Below are 23,848 nucleotides of genomic sequence, written 5' to 3' on the forward strand. Positions count from 1 at the left end.
CCTTTTCTTTTCCTTGGGAAAGACGATTTCTCCCCGTCAACAGAACGTTTGCCTGACATTTGTTGTTGGTATTTCTCTCTGTTTCTCTTTGTCGCACTATTTTGCCATTGGCAAATTACCACTCTCTTTCACACTCTTCTCATTCTCTCTTTCGCCATGCCCGTATCCAATGGAAATGCGACGGGATGTGCCTTCGAACATTTCGTGGATGAAGTGGAATTCGTGGACCACACCAAGGCCCTGGACATCCTGAAAAAGGACTACTCCGGCGATGGCCTGGATATCAATGAACTCATAAATTCCGACAAGCGGGGAGCTCTGACCTATAATGATTTCCTGATCCTTCCAGGCTACATTGGTTCGACATTACCTCTGAAAACAACTTATGTGAAACTTGGTTGACCGGTCCGTAATAGGATTCCCCGCATCCGACGTTTCTCTCGAAACCCCTGTTACAAAACGTATCACTTTGAAAGCTCCGCTGTTGTCCTCCCCAATGGACACGGTCACGGAGCACTCCATGGCCATCCATATGGCCCTTCTTGGTGGTCTTGGTGTCATACATCACAATTGCTCGGCCGATGACCAAGCAGAGATGGTGAGAAAGGTCAAGAGATATGAAAACGGTTTCATTTTGGAGCCTGTTGTTATTTCCCCCAAGACAACGGTGGCGGAGGCCAAGACACTGAAGGAGAAATGGGGGTTCGGTGGATTTCCAGTTACAGGTTCGTTAGATCCACCCTCTATGTTTGATCTATTACCCTACATATCTTTGCAATGATGTTTTCAATCTTTAATTAATAACTTTCGTTCATCTGCAGCGGCGAAAGCTGTTCTGAAGAGACCAGATTTTGTCTGATTCTTGCTTTAATTTGATCTTTGTTTTTTCCTCCATTGATTCCGTCTGGATTTAGCTAACAAATATCAAAAAAACACAGAAGATGGAACTTTACCTTCGAAGCTGATTGGAATGATTACCAGCAGAGACATCCAGTTCCACACTGCAGGTGATGATCCTGTGACAACAGTCATGTCTACCGACCTCATAACAGCTCCCTCCGGCACAACCCTCGCCGAGGCAAACGAAGTCCTGAGAAGCTCCAAGAAAGGGAAACTTCCCATTGTTGACAGCGAGGGCAACCTCGTTTCTCTCCTCTCAAGATCAGATCTCATGAAAAATCTGCATTACCCACTTGCTTCGAAGCGACCCCACTCCAAACAACTTATCTGTGCTGCCGCTATTGGCACTCGTCCTGAAGACAAAGACAGACTCCAAAAGCTGGTTGACGCCGGCCTCGATATCGTTGTCCTGGATAGCAGCCAAGGAAACAGCATGTATCAAATCGAAATGATAAAGTATATTAAAGAAACCTACCCAGATATTGACGTAGTTGCTGGCAACGTTGTCACCAGAGATCAGGCAGCCGCCCTTATTGCTGCTGGAGCTGATGGTCTCCGTATCGGCATGGGCAGTGGCAGCGCCTGCATTACTCAGGAAGTCATGGCTGTGGGAAGACCCCAAGCTGCTGCTGTGCGCAGTGTAACCCAATTCGCTTCTCGCTTCGGTGTACCCTGCATTGCAGATGGCGGCATCCAGAATGTTGGCCACATCGTAAAGGGCTTGGCAATGGGTGCCACCACCGTTATGATGGGTGGCCTCTTGGCTGGTACGACTGAATCTCCTGGAAACTACTTTGTCAGCAGAGAAGGGCAGCTCGTCAAGGCCTACCGAGGAATGGGAAGCATTGATGCCATGGAAGATAAGAAAGCTGGAGGCAAAGACGGACACTCAAGTAATGCTGGCACTGCGAGATACTTCTCTGAGAAGGACCGACTACTTGTAGCTCAAGGTGTTTCGGGTTCAGTTTTGGATCGGGGCTCCGTCACGAAGTTTGTTCCATACCTCATGGCCGGTATCCAGCATTCCCTGCAGGATATTGGGGTGAAGAACTTGAAAGAGCTTCACACCGGTGTCTCCAATGGCTTGGTGAGGTTTGAGGTGCGCAGTGCCAGCGCCCAGGCCGAGGGGAATGTTCACGGTCTTCACAGCTTCGACAAAAAGCTTTATTCTTAAGCTTAAGTGCAACGACTGCCACTTATATTACATGACGAGCCCGTTGTCATTTTAAAAGCTATTGGTTCAATAGGTCTTAGGAGTTTGTCGGAGGTTCCGGCCTTGTATTAATCGATGTTTATTGGTTTTCTTTGTTCTCATCCCAAAGGTTTATGCAGTCCATGAGTCTCCTTACCTAGCCTTTTTCATGCTTCAAAACAATTCATGCCGATCGTCTTGCATTCTCTAATAATGCTCCTATCTTTTTTGGGAGCGGACACTTCTATGTTCTGACCTTGATGTTATATTTCTCTTCACGGATTGCAATTCCGTTCATGATGCAGTAGCTTGCAAATTTCCCCTACCAAGAGCAAAATAACACCCACACAGAGATCATTGCGTATTATCTTCACTCCGATTTTAAAAAGAAACGCATGTAGAATTAACTCAATATACAGTTTTGAAAATATATGTTTTTGTCTGATCGGTAACCAAACGTTGTCGACATGATAGCCCCCTTCGGAGCCCAAGCTGTGATAAACGAGGTTCTGCTGGACCTCGGCATTATTTTCGCCGATAACGCGGTTATCAACTTCCCCACGAAACCAAGGTCAATTCAGCTACCTTTGCATTTCTTCAGAGCTTAAGCGGCCTGATAAGAATACTACTTAAATCCTTCCCCTCTCCACCTATATTCTCTTGGATAATATGTTCCCTTCCATATGTTGCCAATTGCCTTCAAATACAAATCAGCTGCGCAACGCGCTGCGACTAGTGCTCAATTGTTACGGGTTTTATTACTCTTCTCCTGATAGATACACAAAACCGCCAAAGTCTCTGCGCCTCCAAATTGCATGCCGTTTTGGCCAACAATCTTCTTATTCGACGGTTCGGAGAATACCACAGTATCGAAGTATGGCTCCAAAGGTGGCAAACGGAGGCAAGGGTGAGAGAGCCGTGCCCAGGCCGAGCGCAAGGTTAGTCCGTCGCATTGATATATACAACTCCTTGAAATATAAACGAGCTCCATCCAGACGTGAATACCATAAAGCATCAAGTTAATGACTTTACTTACGATCTAGTGTAATCCTAATCTCGCCTCAAAACGAAGTCTTACTACTACACCGTGTGAAGACATCCTCGTCCTTCCCTTCTGCCCATGTGTTTCCTGGAGGAAATATTTCTTCACAGGACGGTGACTTCCCACCTGCCGGCCATCCAGACAGCCATGATGAGGGTCCCCACTACCGACGAGCGGCAATCCGGGAGCTGTTCGAAGAGAGTGGAATCCTTCTTGCGAAGAATAAGTCCACCGGCCAAATGATCCAAGTAAATGAGGAGCAGAGGGAAATAGGAAGACATGCAATCCACATGAACAAGGTCACGTTCAACCAGTGGCTGAAAAGTATAGATGATGCTGCGGAACCTGATATTGGTCAGAGCTTATTATCCCGAAACTTCTGGATATTATCTGATTAACTAAAACCAACCATTTCGCTGGGGTTAATGCCTGCTAGACCCGCTCATCCCATTTACCCACTGGATAACACCGGTAAAGAACCCGAAGCGCTTCACGACACAGATGTATCTCTACTTTCTCCCGCCATCCCCGGAGTCCAAAAACTTAATTGGAAACGAAGAGACTGAAGTCCAAGTGCCAACGTCGGACGGCGGGATAGAAATTACTGAAGCACAATTCCTACACGCCTCGGAGTGGTTGCGGCTTGCTAGGAACGGAGACATCATAATGTTTCCACCGCAAGTCTTCTTGCTTTCTTTCGTCGCACAATTCCTCGATAGGCCAGGCGAATTTCCGTCCACGATTTCTAAGGATGAGTCTACCAAACGCCGGTCTGAATTGGTCAAATTTGTGCATTCGGGATCCCCCCCTTGGACAGATAAGTTTATCTCACCACTCCAAATCGGGCAGGTTGCTGATGGACGGAATATTCTTGCATTGGATTATGTTGGACCCGAGCTTCAAGGGTCAGATAAAAAAGGGGAACCGGACAGGGTAGCACTGGTTCGATTTCTGAAAGAGGGCCCCAGAGAGGTGGAAATTCGGTGGAAGAATGAAGTTGAACCTGTCAAGAAGGCGAAGAGTGCTCTCTAAGTGGCTATCGTGTTTTCTGACAAAGATACTAGACAGTTGATAAATAGAACCTATATGTACACAAGCTTGTTAGAGTAGCAATATAAGAAATATTTCAGTTAAATATAATTTACCATCAACGTCAATCATTTTAGAGTCCCCAGCGATAGAGTTAAGTCATTTCGCGGTTAAATACCACGCACCGGCGTTATACTCACGACCCACACCGAAACCGAAAAAGTTCAAATCCGAGTCACATGACGCACAATTCTTCGCTTTACGCTCGCATCAACCACCACTCAACGCCGGAAATCACCAGACCTCAACGGCCAAGGCACAAACAATCCCCCCCTCAATACCGTTATTCCCCCGGACATCTACACATCCGCAAAAATGGAGAACGAGAAGGGAAAAATCGTCGACCTGTATGTGTACCACCCTTAAATCCCCCACTTCTCCCACCTAGGAAACAAAAGCCATCAGCCTCACGAATCAAAAGTTTCATCCGCGCGAGAAACAGGAGGTTTCCGAGGGATTCCACTTATCTTTCGTGCCATAGTAATCCTGAATCAAGTTACCTTACCCATTCTCTAACTTGAAAATTATTCAAATATCCATTTAGCTACGTGCCTCGCAAATGCAGTGCCACCAACCGCATCATCAAGGCCAAGGACCACGCCTCCGTCCAAATCAGCATTGCCAAAGTTGACGAGAATGGCCGATACACCGGCGAGAACCAAGTATATGCCCTCTGCGGATTCGTACGTGCCCGGGGAGAGAGCGACGACAGCTTGAACCGACTGGCGCAACGGGACGGGTTTTTGAAGAATGTGTGGAGCGCGGCTTCTCAGCGCTAAGGAGAGCAGAGAAGGGTGTTGATTTTCCTTTTTTCTTCTTCTTTATTTTCCATGCGCGGGTTTTCGTGGGAGGGTTGTGGGATAGGGATGTTGTCATGGTGAGTGATCTCAGTCTTGATTTTCATGGTTGGTAAATTGAATGATTGGAACTTTCACTAACAACGCATCTCTGGGATAGATAACCATAAAATGAGCAAAAAATTAAAACACCTGGGAATATACTGGAGTTTTCTTCCGAGGTTCTTAAATAAAGACCTTTTTTCCTTGTCCTATAATTCCTCCCTCTTCCTATCAGCATGAAAATTGAATCCCTCTGTTATGTCGACGAATCCGAAATGCCAATATGAACTGTTCCATTTACCTGATCCAAAGGAGGAACATGAATGTCTCTCCTTCAAACTTGCTTTCATTTTGTTACAGTGCGATTTCATATGTCTCCTAGCTCCTTGATAGACAAAGGGCTCCGAAAAACCCATTCTATGATATTACCTATATCCACGACAACCGAATCAACACTCTGTCCCATTCCAATCTATCCATATCTCCAACTCTCCATTTCTACCTCTTCCAGTTTTCTTCCTTAAGTTCCCAACCCGGCACCAGAAACCGACTCACGCCCACCGCAAAAATCTACTCTCCCCCCCGGGATCGTGTGATTTACGTGGTGAATGACTGAGGCGGGATACAATGTATTGCATTTTGGCCGGGGAGATCATTTATTTCTTGTATATACCCGTCTGCTGAAGAGCTGCGATGCTCAAGACCACTCGTCGGAGCACAGATACGGGCGGGACATTTTCTTTTTTCGATAGCTTAGATGTGTAACCACCTATAGGGTGTGGTAGGTAATGCTGCCCTGCTAGATGTGAGAACCTGCGTACTTCGTAAAGATTCCATTACTTTGATTCCCTTTTGCATGTCACCTTTCAAGGCATTGGCTGCAGTTGCCTTACCCTGATGTCCAAGTTTCCTGGCTGCTTTAGGAGCTTTATACCACTGTAGTAGAGTTTATGCCTTTATGATTTTGCATGTATATCCCGACCGACTCTATTTTGTTTAAATCTATATGAGGAAGAAAAGTGAAGGTGAGGGTGTCAGTTGCAGATACGATGAGAAGAACATCAATCTCCTAAATTTCGTATGTCTACGTCTTCTATTCCATATCCCATCACCGCAATTGCTTCACCAAAACACTTCAACGGTAAACACCCATATCTTGGTCTTCCTTTATAATCTAGGTCCAATCCTCCAATGGTGCGTAAACATTTTGCGGAAAGGTATAAGAAATGAGTGATCATAAGTAGGAAAATGGAATACTTTGAAAGAAGCAGGTATCTAATCCTTCTCGAGCCGGACGGCTGGGTTCGTTTCGATGAAGTTGAGATCTACCTTATGACCAAGGAGTTCCCGGATATTGCTTACGCCGTACCTAGAAAAAGGAAAAGAATTAGCTTCAAGCGGCTCGGTTTGATCCCACAAGCAGATGCCACTGGGATATCCTGGGCAGAGGTATTAAAAAGAGAGACATGTCAGACATACTTGATCATTGTAGGTCGTTCCAAGCTTAAACCCCATCCGTACACTCTCATATCTTTCGGCAGACCCATAGGCTCCAACATCTCTGGTCTGAACATCCCGCTGTTACCAATCTCCACCCACTTCCCTAAACCTTCATGGTATCCGAAAATTTCCATACTAGGTTCTGTGTAAGGATTATAAGCCGGTTTGAACCTAAGTCCATGGATGCCCATCTTCGCAAAAAAAACTTCCATGAAGCCAATTAAACCGCCCAGTGCAAGACCAAAATCAACAATCACGCCCTCAACCTGGTGGAACTCTGCTAGATGGGTAGCGTCGACCGCCTCGTTGCGGAACACCCGGTCAATACTGAAATATCGGGCCGGACGAGGGTTTGCGGCCAGTTTGTAGAGCATATATGCCGATACGGAGGTGGTGTGTGTCCGAAGCACCAGGCGGAGAGCCTCATCTGGATTCCATGGGTATCTGTAACCGATTGATCCGTATTTACCAGACTCATGTACGGCGCGGACGTTGTTCCAGTATTCCTCATGGTCAGGGAGATTAACGTTGGAGTTTGAAGATCCGCCAGTCGCCTTTGCCACTTTTGCAACGTGAATGTCTGAAGGGTCATCTTCCCGTGGCTTGTCTGCACTGGCAGGGTCTGAGATATAAAAGGTATCTTGAAGATCACGGGCAGGGTGTTGCTGTGGGACGTAAAGAGCATCGAAGTTCCAGAATCCGGTCTCAACGAAGCGATTTGAAGGCATCTCCTCAAAACCCATTTCGAAGAAGATCTGTCTAAATTCCTGTCGCACTTTATTCAGAGGATGCAAAGCGCCGCTCGGGGTTACAGCGCCCTTGGCATTGAAATTGTAGGGCTTAAATTTGGCCGTTCTCCACGCTCCAGTCGCAAGCATATCAGCTGTGAGGTCAGTTTCCTCTTTTGCAATCTCTCTCGCATATTTCTGGCCCTTCGATATCTTGAAACTTATAACCTTGTGTATTGTGATAAGTTTCCTTTTTCGCAGGTCTGCTATGACGTTGGGGTCGGGGTATGTTTTCGTTTTCTGTATGATCAACAGTTGCTCCTGAGTAGTATCTTCAATTGAATCCATTGCTGATCGCAAAACATCCTTATCTTTCTTGATCCAGCCCTTTTTAAATGCATTTCCAGCGCCTACTTTAGCAGCCTCCTTCCCGACGACATTTGGCAAATCCACAATTTTCAGCCCGCCCAATGCCGCCTGCACGGCTTCGAATACTTTGGCTTCATGACTGCCATTGGCCGCAATCGCTTCAGCTTCAGGTGATAATATTGCTTCTTCTCGTTCAATAGTTTGATACTTGATCATATCTCTGGACCCAAGGCGGTCCAGTGCAGCTTTCACTGATATTCCCGGGGTGGAGGGGAAGGCATCTGCGGAGAGAATTGGCTCGTCAGTAGAAGAAAGGAGATCTAATATTTGCGTTGTCAGGTCAGATTCCATGGCTGCTACAGGAGAAGAGTCCATGAGCGAGATATCCGCCGCAAAACCGTCTTGGTAGGGTTGGAAGGGGGAAAACTGCGTAGACGAATATTTGGGCGGGGCGATTATTTTTTGGGAAATTATGACTCGTTCTGATGTCCCCTTTGATAACGGTGCTTGTTGCCATAAGTTTGCACATTTTGTTACATAAAAAGCGAAGTACACTAGTCCCAGAGTAGTTTAACCCGGTCATAGTTTATTTTCTCACTAGCCCTAATAATTCTTCTTTCCACTCAAAATTGTTCCCCTGCTGCCTTAACTGCTGCCACACAACTCTGGCATGTACCCAGAAAGATCATAGAGAAGACACTCTTCTATTATTGAACTCCAGGTGCCTCTTTCGCTGTCTTTTATTATAAGTAACTCCAGTCTCCACACTGTATAATGATAAGATTGAACGGGATGAAAAAACTCTCATGCTCTACTACTGGCAGCCAAACTACTCTTGGGCTAGCGTACTTGCGCTCTTTATGAAAACAAACAGTGCAAACTTATGGCGGCACTTCAACCCCGATACGGCTGTTGTTTATAACCATATGCGCAGTTTGATACACGTTGATATCGGAGGTTTTATTCCTGCTTTCTTGGACATCGACTGTGAGTACACAAATGAAGTGAAAAGGATGGTGAGTGGATGACAGAATTATAGCATGGATATCTCATAACATGATAAGCAAAAACTCCATTAGGAAAGTCGGATTTACTCCTCTCGACAACTCCGAGCCGGAAACGCATAAACTCAGCATAAACTCCGTGCTTGAACCGAAGTTCCTTTCCATTACTACTCCCATAGGGCAAAGCGGCCACACACACCCGAATTTGACAACTTCGTGGAGACTATCCGACTAGATGAGCTTTGTGCTGTCGCCACTCATTGTCGAGGCGATGTTTCATATAGCCTTAGGTGACACACTATCGAAGATTAATAGACGCTTGAAGGTCATGCCGTAAACTGAAAATTCATGTGTGATTGCTTTTTGGGGTTCAACGTTGTTTACGAGCTGGTTTTTCTCGAACAGTGTTGTTTGGATGGCCCGCATCCCACTTCCGTATACCTGTTTTCAAGCTGAAGAGGTGACGGCGTCGTATGCTGCTACCTTAAAGCATCTGAAGAGACACAGTACCATACCTATTCCAACTATGTTTGCGTACAGCCTTCAGTCAAAACCATGAAATAAAATCAACGTCTGTCATTGTTATGGAGCGGTTCCCAGGCCATGAATTGCCTTTCCTAGAAAGGCTGTTTGAAACATTTCACGTTGGCAGAGAAGGTACACCAGCAGCTATCTGATATTATACTTGAATTAGGTGTGTTTTCTGTTCTTCACTTAACGGCACCTACAGTGCGGATCTGTATGCCCATCGCTTAGCTTCCCTGAAACTCAATAATAAGATTGGATCGCTACGGGAGGGCCCAGAATGGAATTTCGTCATCGGACCGAACATTGACCTGAGCAGCACAGCTACACAGAGGTCAGGGTCAAGGCATATCAATCCCTTAGTTCTACCCCAAGGGCCCCTTTTCCTCTGTCCAAGAATGGTATGAGGCCATGGCGCAGTTGAACCGCAAAGATTCCTTGGGCGATCTCTAAAACGAGGAAGGTGGAGATGAGAGAGTAGCAGATTACGAGATTGTCACCAGCTTTTCCGACAAGGTTATGCTAAAGAGTTTAAAAAGGACCGTTTCTTAATACCCATAACAATCTAACAATTCAAAATATCTTGGGAAGGATCTTGCCTGCCCCCCCCTCCCATGCTACAAACAAAACAGCGGTTGAAGCTTTGCCAGATTGACGATGAGTCCAACATGACCGGTATTCTTGATTCCTTCTGAATTGTTGTGCCCTTGCCGTCACTGCATCTACCCTTGGATGTTTAGCGACAATGTTTCTGGACTGATCACGGAGCGCGACGCGTATCTGAATGTGTTTCCCAAAAGAGAGTGTCGTTATCCTTCATCCCCTCTGCAATCATGCGAAATTCGAGAATATTTTAATGCGATCTGCTCAAAGCCGGCAGCAGTTTGGGCTTGACCTGCTTGGCCTGCTTGGCCATACACGTCGCTCGTTCTTCTGCAGTTGTTTCGGGAGCTAGAGGGACGCCAGGTTGGTTTAGATGTTTGAGCGACAGAAGATTGCAGATTCACTAGATTGGTTATGGACCTAAGGGTCTCTACTCCTGGCAGAACCCTCCGTCCTCCTGGGGCATTGCTGAACCACTTTCACCTTTTCTAATGTTATCTAAGCTCTGGTTACTTTATTACTCCTTTAGGAAATAGAACCGTCGCCCTTATTGTTAGACACTTCTATGAAAATAAACTTGTTTCAATGACAGTAATGAATCAATTTCTCTAGAAAAGAGCTTGAAAGCACCATGACCTGCTAAGAAATCACAAGAAGGCGACTCCAGCAGACAATTGCCTTCTCCCCTCCCACAAAATGTATTATCATGTTATATCTTGCACATCTAAACTCAATCTGAATTGGGGAATATCGTGGATGGGTGGGGTGGCAAGTCAATAGAGGCATTTGAGGGCCTGATTCAACATCATACATGTCGAAAGATCACCGGAGTGACGGGATTTGGACGGTTTGTCTGATGTTCAGGGGCGGGGAAAGTAGTCACGGTGAGTTGTACCTTTCTAACCTACTGGCCATCAACTGGGACCTCTTCTAAATTGGGTGGTGCTGTTCACTATAAACTTGCCTCGTCACTTTAAAGAGCGTTATTGGAGTGGGATGATGCAATCTGGATACAGTTTGTACTCCACAAATGCACATCCTACGAGCAAGTTTCCCAATCTGTCATGAGGAACAGCAGCCCACAATACCTTTTAGAACAACTCCAACTTTGTGCCCCAATTTGAGCTTTACGCTATTATGTAGTTTCTATCAAAAATCTTCATTATATCGGTTGGTTCAGGGTGAATGGGACTGGCTCTATTGACGCGAATTGCTGGATGGAGGACGGCATGACCTTTAAGTTTATCCCGATTTCGACCAGATCATACCAACCCAGACACAATTTTTATTCCGAGATTCTGTCTAGAACAAGTCCAGGCATAGTCATGGCTTGTTCTGGTGCAATAATCACTTTCAATTTCAGCATCAAGTTGAATTCCACATATTTAGTTCTTGGCATGCGGGGCGGTGAGATGTTGGAGGTGAGTAGTTCACGAACCGCCTGATCCGATCTTGTAGATTGTCGGTCCATCCCAGGCCTCCGTAGAATGGGGACATCCCTCGAATATGGTTATTCAACCGTTCTGGGGGATAGCTGGAAGAAGCGGGGGATATCAATAGATCCCCTTTGTTAAAAGAGCCCATATGATCCGCTAGCAATTGAAGGCAAACCGGCCAGTAATATTTGCGCACAGGTAACTAGTTATATAGTTATTGTGGGGGAGACGTCAGTTGTAAGATCATTGGACCCGACATCCGTTTCAGCTATTGCGATCTTCAACTCCCCGACACTTGTACCCAAGAAAGATATGAGATACATGTGAGATCTACGTCAACCATCCGACTCTTACCCTAGCTGCCCAGTGTGTGTCACTTCACGTTTCATCCTGATGTTCATCGCTGGACGATCACCTACGACAACACCGCAATACCTGACACCAGCAGCATCGGGTTTCCAGTTCATTCACCCGTAACCCAACTATCATTTCAGCTCGAGAGATGTCAGATCTTGAACCTGAATTAGCTACAGAAATCCAGATTTCCCAACCAGCCAATCATGAACTTCTGGCTAAAAAAAAAAAAAGGAAGAAGCCCTTTTCAGTTTCATCAATCCATTACATTCAGACTTAAGCTTGAAGTCAATAGTTGACGGGGTTCTATCAAAGTGATCTCTGAATCCTTGAGTAAATAAGATTACGCAGTATTAACAGAATATTTACCGGTGCGGTATGTAATAATGGCCCATACCATCAACATACCAAGGCACAGTACATGCAGTCCCAAGCGCCATTGGGCACCAGAATACAGACATTCTGCATACATGGTTACCTGCGCCTTTTCCAATATTCTCAGGAAGCGCGGGAAGCAGCGTGGACACCACTCGCTGATAATTAGCATGTGGGTGTATTTATGCAAATCAAATGTGGAGGAGAAAAACAAATATTCTCCAGACGGGAAAACTGCATTTTCAAAGTTCACGTGAACTTTTACACATTGGCTATCAATGCCGCAAGTGCTGTGGGAAGATACTTTGCAGTTTTTGCTGCCAACAGTGCCCGGTTAAGGAACAATGGACTGATGGAAGTATTAGGAGTGGAGTGTTTTTTATCCCCAATCCGCTGCTTGGGAGTTCTAAAAACAACAAAAATGGGCCAATCGAAATCTAAAGAAGTTCGGACGATGGGTTTGAAGCGGGCCCATATGCTGCCCCTCCATCGCGTCACGTGGAGGAATGACCTCCAGGGCATCCTGAACTCGACTTTTGGTCGATGTGCGAGACCGTGACACAGTGTGGTGACAAAGAGGGGATGTGAGCGTGAGATTGCCATTACCAAAGGAATATTATATGATATGTGCTCAAATATTTGCAGACCGTAGTAATGTCTTTATCCTCATTGTCACTGCCTGTTGACGTGCAAGAGAAAGAAAGCATTGTTCACTGGATATTTTGAGGTGGATTGATAACTATGGCTCATAAGGGATTATCAAATGCGAAGATAAAAACTTTACCGCAACCATGGATCGAGCCTGGAAGGGATAATATCATCCCTAACCATGGTGCGCAGCTCAAGAATGGATTCGACCTTCGGTAGTAGTGAGAGGATGAATTAGTTTCGGGGACGACTGGAAATTAAGTTGGAGAAAAGGCATTAAAAGGACGATAAAAGGGATTGAATTTCATCTGGACGCGGTCGTGTTAAATAGAATACTGCCCTTTCTCATCGGCATAGTTCCATCAGGTAAATAGAAAGAAAAGGGAGCGGATTTCAATAAATGTAGCTAAGACCAGTTATTGTCGAACTAACCTTGAAAGCCTTGTATAAGATAATATGGTTGAGAGCTCCAGGTATTCTCATTCTGCAATCAACGCCCGAAGTATCAAGACATATAGGCACTGTGATTAGGTATATACCTTGAAATATCCAAACAATTATACGAGGGTTCGTTGATGACCATCCATGCTTGGACACCATTTAACAAGATCAACGCATTATGGTGTGCGTAAGATTTTAAGATACTGCATCTCCCTGACAAATGCTTGTCGACACACTCCCCATACGTCGATGAGAAAAACCATAATAGATGGCTGTGGACCAAGAGCAAAAAAGAAAATGTTAAAGCCGCCGCCCAACTCCAATGTCCGACCTAAATATCAGTTTATCATGCGAGATATGGGGCAAGGTAAGGCAAGGCAAGGCGTTCGATCTTCTTCTGACTTTCCCAACCCCCAAAATTCAACTAGAGCAGCCCTCCCCGAAATTCAAGCTAGGTTGTCGCCGGGATACCCTTTGCCCTTTTCTGTGGGAGGGTAGGGCTATATAGTAGTAGATATAGTAGTCGACTGAGATAAAATATAGATAGGTAGATACCCGTATTCCGCACATACAAGAACAACATGCACATAGTTCATGATAATCCTCCCCCCCTCCCTTCTTTTTATCCCTGAAAGATAAAAAAAAAAAAAAAATGAAACGGCATTAGCCAAGTCTTTTGCATGTGCAGGACTTTGGCTCCCTCACAAGACAAGCAATGCTTGGTCTGTACCTAGGCACTCCGACAATAGGTTACAGTTGAACATGGTTTAATAATAATGGTGCTCACTTTCTTAAAACCATGATCAACTCTGGCCACCTCATCTAACATAAACACAGTCTACACACTGTGCACATACATCACAAATACATCTCTATTCAACCTCCGCCCTCAACAGGGTAAGGGATAAGTTAGGATTAGGATTAGGGTCAGTTAAGGATAAGGGTCTGAGAAATATGATAAAATCCGCTACCGAAAGCAAATAGAGATGTGTATGAGATATACGAGATATGTGTGAGGTATGACCAGTTGTATGCATTTTTGATGAAGGGGTGTCTATGGTTTTTCGCATAAACAACAACGCCGAAGGTTTTTCCGACCGAGATCTTAAACTGCGTTCAACTCTTATGAATTACCAGACTGTATATATATATATATATATATATATATGTATATGTATTCCGCAGCATTTTACCGCTGCTGGTTCCTGAGGAGGTTCGTATTCTTGAGATATTGGTGTTTGATGTACGGCGCATGGACGGAGTATTGCGTAGAAAAATGGAGGGTGGTTTTCGGTGTGAGGATATTGATCGTTTTGGCTACGGAGCCCGGTGTGCATCCCCTACCAAGGTAGATGTGCCTAGTGCCAACCTTTTCTGCCCAGCGGCAACGAACTACACCGAAAATGACGGCTGTGTGGGCCTCTGACAATTTTGCCGGAAATCGACTGCCACCCAGTAATAAACATGATGTCGTGTATGATGTATGCTGGACAGTTGTACGGAAGACTCGATGGGTAACCAATTTGTTAGATAAAATTCAATTAATTCACCGGACCATCTCCTCGGAAGAAACAGCCAATACCAACCAAAAAGCCAATGTTGAAATGGAATAATTCGTGCTCGCCCAATGAGCGTCAAGGTGTTCATTTCTTTTTTCCCTTCTTCTTTTTTTTTTTTTTTTTTTTTTTTCCTCACCCCAGCACCCAAGCAGTGGCACATTTTCATTCTTCCACGGTGGGCCGCTGGCGTACACTCGTGGCGGACTCGTCAAGATCTGCTCAGACGGCGTCCCGTGCTAACCCAGCCTAGTCTGCTCATAGCGTGGCAGAATTCTTGTCGTTGTATGCGTGTACTCTGTATGTAAATATGTGATGAATACCTAATACCTCTCTGGTTTGGTATGTATCCCGTGTGTCACTTTTATTGACCATCTGTCGCCCTCTCGTTGCTTCAAGGGTCCCAGCAGACAGACACCGGCTAGGCCAGCCAGTAGTCGGTTCAGTCAAGTCATTTAGTGAGCATATCCTCTCCGTTTTGCTAGAACAAACCAAACCCCGTTTCTTCAGGAGCCTCGCCCATAAGGGAGCAGCAGCCTTCGTTCCCTCCAACGTCCTCCATCAAAACCTCTGTTCACCTCCATCCGTCGCCATCTCATATCTCGCCTATTCTTCTCCCTAACGATACTATATACGTCTACTCTCCCTCACTTCTCCTGGGGTCTTCTTTGTAAGCGATACAGAGGAACATTCTGCAAATTCCTGCTGCCTCATGACGGTTTAGCAGTGGTGCTCGTTTGTCGAAGAGCACCCGACGCTCCAGGTTGGTATTAACCCACACAGCAAGGATATCATCCACTTACCCTACCCACCAGTATTACCACCACCTAATGTCGTCTGTTTAGATGACGATACTCTCCCCTTATTTACGTGCTCCCTAGGATCTTTGGTTATGTCGGTTTAGCTAATAGTCTCCTTTCTTGGGTGTTTTCGTTATTGTAGGTCAACATGACTCGCGGTGATGAAACACTCCTCGCCGTGGCTGGCATATTACAGGGCCTGGCGAAGGATGTCCCGAATTCCGCATCTTTTCCCTTTGGCGGCTACAAGGCAAATAACTCTACCAACGGCGATGTGACGAAGATAAAGCTACCAGGCGAGGAGAGTGATGGAAAAGCTGTTTTGGAACATGAGTTAGAAGACCTAATCCGGAGGATAGTGACCATGCAATCTTTCGTGGTTAGTTGCCTTGGAATTTTCCTTTTTTGCTTTTTACTACACCCTTCTATTTTATTCCGATATTGTCCATCTAGGTCCCACCGTGTTTTGTAATATTGGGGAAATCCTCCTTAGCGGGTTTTGCTTGCGCTGAATGGAAACGTTTGATTTTAACATGCTTGTTAAATATTTATAGCCTCCATCTCGACGATCTACTCGCGCCCCAAACTTTGCCAGCGGACAACACAGTGACCTCGAAGGGTCTTCCAAATCCCTGCCGGAGTCTGACACAAACTACAAAGAGGATATACATTTCTTACTAAACAGAGTTCAGCTCCAAGCACAAGAAATACAACTACAGAAAGATGTGATCTCTAAAGTTCGCGAGGAACTCAGGAACCAGGAGAAGCGCACTGAGGAAGCTCTGGGGAGGGTGAAAATTGATGATGTTAGCATATTAGAGCGCGAGTTGCGAAAACACCAACAGGCCAACGAGGCCTTCCAAAAAGCATTACGAGAAATTGGTGGGATTATCACGCAAGTCGCAAATGGAGACTTGTCTATGAAAGTACAGATACATCCGTTGGAAATGGACCCCGAAATCACAACCTTCAAACGCACCATCAATACTATGATGGATCAACTCCAGGTTTTCGGAAGTGAAGTGTCCCGGGTGGCTCGAGAGGTCGGAACTGAAGGTATTCTTGGTGGACAAGCCCAGATCAGTGGAGTTCATGGTATCTGGAAGGAACTTACCGAAAACGTGAACATCATGGCAAAGAACCTTACGGATCAGGTGCGAGAAATCGCAACTGTTACGACTGCCGTTGCTCACGGTGACCTCAGCCAGAAGATTGAAAGTCAGGCCAAGGGAGAAATCTTAGAGCTCCAACAAACCATCAACACCATGGTGGATCAACTTCGTACTTTTGCTATTGAAGTAAACCGGGTCGCCAAAGACGTGGGTATTGAAGGCGTGCTTGGAGGACAAGCTCAGATAGATGGAGTCCAAGGAAAGTGGAATGAACTTACAGTTAATGTTAATGCCATGGCCGAAAACCTAACAACTCAAGTTCGCGATATTGCAATGGTAACGACTGCAGTCGCCAAGGGCGATCTTACACAGAAAGTCCAGGCCAATTGCAAGGGTGAAATCCTTGCTTTGAAAACTATCATAAATTCCATGGTTGACCAATTGAAGCAATTCGCACAGGAGGTCACGAAAATTGCCAAAGAGGTCGGAACGGATGGTGTTCTTGGTGGTCAGGCCACTGTTCATGATGTCGAGGGAACATGGAAGGATCTGACTGAAAATGTGAACGGCATGGCTATGAATCTTACTACTCAGGTCCGAGAGATTGCTGATGTCACCACCGCTGTCGCCAAAGGTGACTTGACCAAGAAAGTCACTGCAGATGTGAAAGGAGAGATCCTGGATTTGAAGAATACTATCAACGGAATGGTGGATAGGCTGAACACATTTGCATTTGAGGTCAGCAAAGTTGCGAGAGAAGTTGGCACAGATGGAACACTTGGTGGCCAGGCCAAGGTCGATAATGTGGAGGGTAAATGGAAGGATCTGACCGACAACGTCAACACCATGGCTCAAAATTTGACCTCCCAGGTGCGAGGGATATCTGACGTCACGCAGGCTATCGCCAAGGGAGAACTTTCTAAGAAAATTGAGGTTCATGCTCAAGGCGAGATACTCACATTGAAAGTGACGATCAATAACATGGTGGATCGTCTTGCCAACTTCGCGCATGAGCTCAAACGAGTGGCGCGTGATGTTGGAGTCGATGGAAAGATGGGTGGGCAAGCCAATGTTGAAGGAATCTCTGGTAGATGGAAGGAGATCACTGAAGACGTCAATACCATGGCTGAGAACTTGACATCCCAAGTGCGCGCTTTTGGAGAAATTACAGATGCAGCCACTGATGGTGATTTCACCAAATTAATCACCGTGAATGCTTCTGGTGAGATGGATGAGCTCAAGCGGAAGATCAATAAGATGGTTTCAAATCTCAGAGATAGCATTCAGCGAAACACCGCTGCCAGAGAAGCGGCAGAACTTGCCAACCGAACGAAATCTGAATTCCTTGCAAATATGAGTCACGAAATCCGAACCCCGATGAATGGCATCATAGGCATGACCCAGCTCACGTTAGATACTGACGATCTTAAGCCATATCCTCGAGAAATGTTGAACGTGGTGCACAGTCTGGCCAACAGCTTACTAACCATCATTGACGACATACTCGATATTTCGAAGATTGAAGCGAACCGCATGGTTATTGAAAAGATTCCATTCAGCATGAGAGGTGCGGTATTCAATGCACTCAAGACGTTAGCTGTGAAGGCAAACGAGAAAATCCTGAACCTGATATACCAAGTGGACAGCTCTATTCCAGACTTTGTTACTGGCGATCCATTCAGATTACGACAAATTATACTGAACTTGGTTGGCAATGCTATCAAATTTACTGAACGTGGAGAGGTCAGGGTCACGATCCTCAAGTCCGACAGAGAGGAATGTAGACCGAATGAATATTCTTTCGAATTCATTGTTTCAGATACTGGAATTGGTATCGAGGAGGACAAACTGGATCTGATTTTTGACACTTTCCAACAAGCTGACGGGTCGACTACGAGGAAATTCGGCGGAACCGGCCTGGGATTATCGATCTCTAAGCGATTAGTTAACCTCATGGGCGGTGATGTTTGGGTTACCTCTGAATTTGGCCAGGGAAGCAAATTCCATTTCACTTGCGTTGTGGAAATGGCAGATCAAGACGTCAGCAACATTGCCGCATCACTTTTGCCCTACAAAAATCACCGCGTTCTGTTCATTGACAGAGGCGAAACCGGCGGTTACGCAAAGGAAATCACTAATATGCTGAAGCAGCTTGACTTGGATCCCATTGTCGTCACTAACGAATCGCAGATTCCTCCACCTGAGATCCAGGATTCCTCGGGCAAGGATTCGGGACATGCATACGATGTTATCATCGTTGACTCGGTCAACACTGCAAAGTCTCTACGCACCTATGATGAATTTAAATACATACCGATTGTTTTATTATGTCCCGTCGTTTCCGTTAACCTGAAATCAGCACTGGATTTGGGTATAACATCCTACATGACGACGCCATGTCTGCCTGTCGATTTAGGTAACGGCATGATACCTGCCCTCGAGGGGCGTTCCACACCCATTACCACGGACCATACAAGGTCTTTCGATATCCTTTTGGCCGAAGACAATGACGTAAATCAGCGAGTTGCAGTCAAGATACTAGAGAAATGCAACCATGATGTTACCGTTGTCAGCAACGGCCTCCAGGCACTGGAAGCAATCAAGCAACGTCGATTTGACGTTATTCTAATGGACGTCCAGATGCCCGTCATGGGCGGATTCGAAGCCACCGGCAAGATTCGCGAATACGAGAGAGAGCACGGACTGCCACGGACACCCATCATCGCCCTAACCGCGCATGCAATGCTTGGCGATCGAGAAAAATGCATCCAGGCCCAGATGGACGAATACCTAGCTAAACCCCTGAAGCATAACCAAATGGTTCAAATGATCCTCAAGTGCGTGACGCTTGGTGACTCCCTGTTGGATAAGAGCAATGAACCGCCAGCGTTGGGCGGTGGCGATGACACGCACCATCTCACTAGTAACACCTTGGTGCAATCGTCGGAAGCGAAGAATCAACGACTGGCCATGGACAGTAGAGTTATGGCGGCTTTGGGTTCGTCTGGTGCTAATCCCGGCTTGAATCGGAAACCTGACATGGTGAGTATAGTTCGCTTCCCCTGTGATCAACTAATTCCCTTTTGCTATTTGCTAATAATCAAAATAAGCATACCCTCCGGTCACACAGAAGATAGTCATAGTTTATCCCTCCTGTTTGAACGCTCTGGAGCAGCGTCACCCTTGGCTCTCGAATAGTGAAATTTCCCCCTTTTTTGCTGTTATGTTATGGCGATTTCTTTCTTTTGAAAACTCTTTCTTCTTTTCTTTTTTCTTTTTTTTTTTTTTTTTTGGGGGGGGGGGGGGGGGGATGGGGCTGGTGTAAGACGGCGGGTTATGATTTCTGCATATATTTCGCTCCAATTAATTTTCCTTGGTAATTCTCTCGTCTTTGTATGTTTTTTGATTTGATTTGCCTTTCTCACATTTGCATCTCACCTGATCTCGTTTCTTCCTCTTCTTTTCTCAATCTACCGTTCCCAGCATCGTTGATATCCTCCCCAATTTCTCTCTTTCCCATTTCCTTTCCCGTACACTACACATCCTGTTTTCCCGCATTTTCAATTAACACGACTTTCAAACTCTTATATTTATCTCCTGTTTTAAAACTTTTATGGCGTATGGCGTGGCTGCGAGTTTGGTGGATTAAAACATACCCAAATATTCTCGTCCTTGGGGAAACCTAGACGACCTGATCTAGTGGATAGTTACACAATGATCTCATATATTTTGTCTTCGATTATGTTTCTAAATCATTCTCGATTCCATCCTCGTTCATCTTGATTTTGTGTGTATAGGTGATTTATGTTTGCATTTTTGGTCCTGAGAGGGGGAAACGAAGTAGTAACGTTTATCTCAATGTTTCTCCACCTTTTTACTTTTTTCTATAAATATTGATTTCATTTTGATATATTTCTCTCTGTTTATCTCGCATTTCCTCACTCTGCTCTCTCTCGCCGCATCTCTCTCACGTAATTCACGATGTGGGTCGGCTTTCAGGTATGTTAACTACCCATTTCTGCTACGGGTTTTGCATGAAACCAAAAAACAATTTGATGGCTGTTTTCTTTCTTCATTTCAATCCCCCCCCTCCACCCCCAAATCTGTAATTTGGTACCGCAATTGCTGTTTATTGATAACTTGCTTTTACGCTTTTTTGAATTGCATTCATTCTGTTTAACCCGCAACAAAAATAACTGTATTTCAGTTTCATACCCACCTTTTGAGATTTATGATGAACTATAACGATGACGAGGAACGGATGGGTGGATGGATGGTATTAGTTATATGCGCTGCTTGAGATATGGCAAAGGGGGAACTCGGTAGTTTAGATGTGGCATGTATCTCTATCTGTGTCATGGAGTTATCGGTTGAGGCTATCTGGGCTGGCTGTTTCAACATCTCACCTACACTGCAGAACGACTTTGAGCGGAATGGTATCTGCCCCCCCCCCCCCTTTTTTTTTTTTTTTACTATCTTTTTTCTTTTTTTCTTCTTCAAGTGGAGAAAGAAATGCGGTGGAAATATTTCTAGGCTGTTATGTAGGTGGCTGGCATCCGTGCATTTTGTGTGTTGCTGTTGGTAATAGGGCGTCCGGCGGTGCAGAGGATGATGGCATTGCCTCCTCCATTTGACGTCGATGCCTTGTCAGTGTTGCTGACTAGGTAATCTAGCTTGGCCCCCTGTTCTCTCACTGACCAATTTGGCGGCCACAGCTACACCCACAGCTACACTTGAGGGAGATACCACATCAAGCTGAATCAGAGTCATGTTGGGGTGGTTAGCGCTCAAGACCCGACATCCTTTCCAGCAAGCAGCAAAGACATGTAGGCCGCTCTCAAAAGGCGCTGCTACTTTCTTCACTGCAGCCAGTAGTAACCACAGTTGGGAATGTAATTTTATCCGATTGAGCCATGATGATGATGATGATGATGATGATGATGATGATGATGATGATGATGATGATGATGATGGGTCTCTGTCATCAATTCAAAGGCTGAAGGCAAGATCAGACTGTAGTTAGTTACATGACAAGAGCCTCAGTTGATATGGTTCCACTTTTTGGCCTTTGAGGGTCTTTCGCACGCATGTTGTGGATATCAAATAAACCAATCCCAGATCGCAGGGGACAACAGCTCCCTGTCAGTTAAAACTCCCCTATGCACTCTGAACAAGTGACGTAGCGCATTTCACAACAGGCGGTTTAAGATCAAAATACCGGGTCGCAAATGCATAACGCAAGCGTCTGTTTCTGATCAAAGTGGGAGCTACCAGGGTACAGTCGGTTTTTGTAGTGCCCGTGAAGGATCCTTACTCTGTGTGCCGTGGAAGAGGAAGACATCGTTGTTGTGTGGCATCTGCTGTCCCTGAGAGTCGGTAACTAAGACAACTTGCTGTTAGCGGAGCCAGGGCCCAATGGGGTTTTCTGCTGGTTAACAGCATTTTCGAGTCATAAGTGGCCCAACTTGTCAACTATTTAACATCAGCATCAGCGCCACGGAGAGTGCAGGGCCCCGGGGCTCGGGGGAGGGGACTGAAGCTGTGTCTTCGCACATTGCAACTGTTCCAACTGGTCGGAGCAACAAAGGAAGGGTGAATCAGTGTCTCACTGCGTTTCCTCCATACTTCCAGTCAAAAAAGCCGATTATTCTTCTGCCTGGCGTTTCGCACTTCTGGGAGATATATTTAGCAGTGGGTAGTGACTGAATCCAGCCATTTTGGGTTTCAGAAAAGCGGATCGCCAATCAGCGCTTTATGGACACTTCGGCTGCAGCAACCCTAGGAGGTCATCATGAAACAGCCCCCTGGGGTCTCCATAAACATCCCGACTTCATGTCGCCTGAAGCATATATACACACAATCTGGTTAGTAACCGACCCCCTGGCTGAGAGTCTGGAGACTTTGGCGTTAAGGTTCAACGGGTCAGGAACACATCAGATCAGAGTTTGTATTCCCCAGGTTTATAATTAGACACGTAACTCTAAACTTCCATAACTCAGATATTTGTTGTGGCTTCATTCCTTCTTGTCTTGAGGAAAGTAAAGATGCATAATGAACTATTTATCGTCTTTCGCTAACTGACTTTGTTCATGCCGCTCTGGCTCTGCTTGCTGTCCATTCTATATAAGCTACCCGTCGGCCTCGATTGCTGGGCACACATATATGTCAGATCCTCCTCCTGTGCAACGTATATATATATATGACCTTTTCAACCTTGCAACTCCTCACATTTTAGATTGATCAAAATTGAACCCAAATGTTGGATCTTCTTAAATCCCTCCTGGGTTTCGCCAAAAAAATCCCAGCGCCCGCCCCGGGACTCAAAAGGGAACAGGAATGCTATTTCCTTACTCGCCTACCCCCGGAAATCCGCATACAGATCTACAAATGCTTATTCGACCGCGACACAATCCATCTCCTCCACAACAAGGAACAAATCAGTCACATCCGCACGCCCGAACGGGGCAGAACGAGATTCATGTACGCTCCGTACTCCGTACGAAAACCAGAAATCTCCAGCATCCTCTTAACATGTCGCCAAATCCACAGAGAAGCTGCTCCTCTGTTCTACTCCAGACCCATATTCCGGGTTTCGCTGCAAGAGACATGGAACGTATTCGCCAAGCTCATCGGGCCGGAGAACCTGTCGAATGTGCGATCCCTGCAGGCTCCCGCTAACCTGCAGGTGCAGAGTTTGGCCGGGCCCTCTTGTGTCAATAGCCAGCCGAGAACTGGATCGATGGCATGGACATCTGCTTCGGCGGGCGGCAGTTACAAGGAGGACGAGAGAAAAGTCCACGATGAATTCTGCGAAGTGTTGACCTCTAAGATGCGGGGTCTCAAAGATTTGATGCTCGTTTTGGTGTCGCTGCCTGAGGGGCTTTCGCGGTCGTTGGAGGCAGAGTGGCACGCTCCCTTCCAGAGAATGAGAGGCCTTCAGATGTTTTCGCTTGAGATCCGGAATGAAAGGGATGCAGAGGCTGAGGATACCAGGGAATTAGTCAGATTTCTGAAGGAGACTGTTTGCGCGCCGAGAGATGATCATTGTTAGTTCGGACAACAGTACTGGGTCATTGAGTGTATGGATCGAAGTTTATTCCGCCGGAGAGCACCTAATAATGAGCGTTTATGCAGCCATGACATTAGCAGAGGCGTCATTTTCTGTCAGTTGCGGGTTTGATATTTTTGTTGTCTCTAAGCTAGAGCTATGACAATAATTAATTCCAATAATCCTAATCTCAATACATATGAGCTAACAAGGAAAGGGTTGACGTTTTCAATTTTGACGTAGAGTTTGATAATTGCATTCATAAGGAGTGATTAAGAGCTGGACAA

General features: G+C 45.7%; 10 protein-coding genes across 10 annotated transcripts; 7 read left to right on the forward strand and 3 right to left on the reverse strand.

Moving 5' to 3' along the window:
* Positions 1-156: 156 nt before the first annotated feature.
* Positions 157-2,074, forward strand: PAAG_05803 (inosine-5'-monophosphate dehydrogenase IMD2; the record flags this gene model as incomplete). The annotated part of the gene is made up of 3 exons (XM_002792474.1): positions 157-358; positions 417-725; positions 939-2,074. 3 exons carry the CDS (start codon positions 157-159, stop codon positions 2,072-2,074), a joined length of 1,647 nt encoding a protein of 548 aa, XP_002792520.1.
* Positions 2,075-2,968: 894 nt separating this feature from the next.
* PAAG_05804 (hypothetical protein) lies at positions 2,969-4,166 on the forward strand (the record flags this gene model as incomplete). Its single annotated transcript, XM_002792475.1, has 3 exons — positions 2,969-3,030; positions 3,136-3,488; positions 3,571-4,166. The coding sequence occupies 3 exons, from the start codon at positions 2,969-2,971 to the stop codon at positions 4,164-4,166; spliced, it is 1,011 nt and encodes a 336-aa protein (XP_002792521.1).
* A 372-nt stretch (positions 4,167-4,538) lies between these two features.
* Positions 4,539-5,002, forward strand: PAAG_05805 (40S ribosomal protein S21; the record flags this gene model as incomplete). Its single annotated transcript, XM_002792476.1, has 2 exons — positions 4,539-4,570; positions 4,768-5,002. 2 exons carry the CDS (start codon positions 4,539-4,541, stop codon positions 5,000-5,002), a joined length of 267 nt encoding a protein of 88 aa, XP_002792522.1.
* Positions 5,003-6,337: 1,335 nt separating this feature from the next.
* PAAG_05806 (phenylalanyl-tRNA synthetase alpha chain) lies at positions 6,338-8,010 on the reverse strand (the record flags this gene model as incomplete). The annotated part of the gene is made up of 2 exons (XM_002792477.2): positions 6,338-6,431; positions 6,542-8,010. 2 exons carry the CDS (start codon positions 8,008-8,010, stop codon positions 6,338-6,340), a joined length of 1,563 nt encoding a protein of 520 aa, XP_002792523.1.
* A 455-nt stretch (positions 8,011-8,465) lies between these two features.
* PAAG_05807 (hypothetical protein) lies at positions 8,466-8,898 on the forward strand (the record flags this gene model as incomplete). The annotated part of the gene is made up of 2 exons (XM_002792478.2): positions 8,466-8,646; positions 8,699-8,898. The coding sequence occupies 2 exons, from the start codon at positions 8,466-8,468 to the stop codon at positions 8,896-8,898; spliced, it is 381 nt and encodes a 126-aa protein (XP_002792524.2).
* A 2,178-nt stretch (positions 8,899-11,076) lies between these two features.
* On the reverse strand, positions 11,077-11,262 carry PAAG_12101 (hypothetical protein; the record flags this gene model as incomplete). Its single annotated transcript, XM_015847636.1, has 1 exon — positions 11,077-11,262. The coding sequence occupies one exon, from the start codon at positions 11,260-11,262 to the stop codon at positions 11,077-11,079; it is 186 nt and encodes a 61-aa protein (XP_015702786.1).
* A 955-nt stretch (positions 11,263-12,217) lies between these two features.
* Positions 12,218-12,559, reverse strand: PAAG_12102 (hypothetical protein; the record flags this gene model as incomplete). Its single annotated transcript, XM_002792479.2, has 1 exon — positions 12,218-12,559. One exon carries the CDS (start codon positions 12,557-12,559, stop codon positions 12,218-12,220), a length of 342 nt encoding a protein of 113 aa, XP_002792525.2.
* A 2,990-nt stretch (positions 12,560-15,549) lies between these two features.
* Positions 15,550-19,650, forward strand: PAAG_05810 (DRK1 histidine kinase; the record flags this gene model as incomplete). The annotated part of the gene is made up of 3 exons (XM_002792481.2): positions 15,550-15,780; positions 15,956-19,555; positions 19,624-19,650. The coding sequence occupies 3 exons, from the start codon at positions 15,550-15,552 to the stop codon at positions 19,648-19,650; spliced, it is 3,858 nt and encodes a 1,285-aa protein (XP_002792527.1).
* A 1,220-nt stretch (positions 19,651-20,870) lies between these two features.
* PAAG_05811 (hypothetical protein) lies at positions 20,871-21,181 on the forward strand (the record flags this gene model as incomplete). Its single annotated transcript, XM_002792482.2, has 2 exons — positions 20,871-20,949; positions 21,102-21,181. The coding sequence occupies 2 exons, from the start codon at positions 20,871-20,873 to the stop codon at positions 21,179-21,181; spliced, it is 159 nt and encodes a 52-aa protein (XP_002792528.2).
* A 1,588-nt stretch (positions 21,182-22,769) lies between these two features.
* PAAG_05813 (hypothetical protein) lies at positions 22,770-23,564 on the forward strand (the record flags this gene model as incomplete). Its single annotated transcript, XM_002792484.2, has 1 exon — positions 22,770-23,564. One exon carries the CDS (start codon positions 22,770-22,772, stop codon positions 23,562-23,564), a length of 795 nt encoding a protein of 264 aa, XP_002792530.2.
* Between the last annotated feature and the right edge of the window lie 284 nt (positions 23,565-23,848).

This window comes from Paracoccidioides lutzii (assembly GCF_000150705.2).
Source record: "Paracoccidioides lutzii Pb01 unplaced genomic scaffold supercont2.15, whole genome shotgun sequence".
NCBI lineage: Eukaryota > Fungi > Ascomycota > Eurotiomycetes > Onygenales > Ajellomycetaceae > Paracoccidioides > Paracoccidioides lutzii.